This window comes from Helobdella robusta (genome assembly GCF_000326865.2).
Source record: "Helobdella robusta unplaced genomic scaffold HELROscaffold_159, whole genome shotgun sequence".
Classification (NCBI taxonomy): domain Eukaryota; kingdom Metazoa; phylum Annelida; class Clitellata; order Rhynchobdellida; family Glossiphoniidae; genus Helobdella; species Helobdella robusta.
Window position 1 is genome coordinate 38,513 of NW_008703886.1, and position 1,436 is coordinate 39,948.

The 1,436-nt window shown below is 34.5% G+C and overlaps 1 protein-coding gene across 1 annotated transcript in view; it reads right to left on the minus strand.

The window, feature by feature from the left end:
* HELRODRAFT_92352 (hypothetical protein) overlaps positions 1-748 on the minus strand; it is a gene marked incomplete at both ends in the record, with an annotated part of 7,655 nt that extends 6,907 nt beyond the window's left edge. The window contains 2 exons of the mRNA XM_009015401.1: positions 488-628; positions 683-748. Of these exons, the coding sequence (XP_009013649.1) occupies positions 488-628; positions 683-748 (207 nt within the window). The remainder of the gene's footprint in view (positions 1-487; positions 629-682) is intronic.
* Between the last annotated feature and the right edge of the window lie 688 nt (positions 749-1,436).

Consider the following 1,436-nt stretch of genomic DNA (forward strand, 5'->3'; position numbering starts at 1 on the left):
TTCTTAAATTATGTTCTATTGCGTGCCCAACAAGCCAAGGCCTTGTCTTTAAATGAAAAAATAAGCAGCAGCGGTTGTAGTAGTAATAGAAGTAGTAGAAGTAGTGGTAGTAGTAGTATTAGGAGTAGTAGTAGTAGAAGTAGTAGTAGTAGTAGTAGTAGTAGTAGTAATAGAAGTAGTAATATAAGTAATAAAAACTTATTACAATTATTTTTATATAATTGTTTAAAAAATAATCTTTATTAATTTTCAGAGGTGTCAATAAAACACGTGAACAAACAAGGCACGTGAACACACGTGAATGAAGGTATCAGACACATGACGCATGTGTTGGTCGGGGATCTGTCTGCGCTCGAACCAGGTCACCGCAACAGCATGACCAAGAACCATCCCGATTCATTCGATTTTTGGTAATTTTAATTTATTTGATGAAACGTTATTTTCATTTTAATTCTGGAATAGAACATAAATGCAAAATATTTAGAACCTTGAAATGATCATATTCATCGGAGTACCATTTACCTTTGTCAAGAACTTCAAACCTCAACCTGTAATCAGCCGATGCCGTTAACTGGTGCATCTTCTCCAAGCCCAACCAGAAGTTTCTGTAGTAGATTCCAAATCCGGACTGCAGAAAATAACATTTTTAGCACGAGAAGTTTAAATCATATCAAGCGCATACCTTGTACGTGCTCCAAGTTTGGTTAAAACTCTGCGAGCCATCAATCCTTTGCTGAATGACAATCCATCCATTGACAGACGTGATAGGAGTTGAGTTGGCAAACGTAGGAATGTCCAACAAAACAGTTTCGTTAACAGCGCTGTAGGCTGTTTCGAATTATAAATAAAAATATTTTTATTAAGGTGAAATAAAATGTTCCCGTCATTAAATGCTACAATTCTTAAGAAATATATCTGACAAATTGTAACCAATGATTCTTATGAATGATGAAATATATCAAAAACCTTGATCATCAAGACAGATGGACAACGTCCTGTTAGCGGTGAGACACATGTAGAGAGCACAAGGACTGCTGTTGCCAGGTAGTGAGTTGGAACAAGAGTAGAACAATCCACCGTTGAGGGTGAATGGAAAGTTGCAGGATTTGCTCAGAGTCGTATGGTGATTGAGAGCTTTCAAAAATTTTGATTCAAATGATTTATTAATTATTTTAACCAAAAAATTAGAATCTGGCAGACGCAGAATCTGTTACAACAGATAAGACAACATTAAAGGATGGTGGGAATAAGTGACTGTGTACGAAGGTACGAACAAGCATGGAGAATAAAATGATGAAATAGATAGAGGTAATGACAAAAATGAATTCAATCTCATTACTTACTATAGAACACATTATTTTAAAAATTTATAAAGTTTAAAATCGTTTAATGAGACAATATCAATCTCAATAATTATAACTACATTTTGAGTTTTG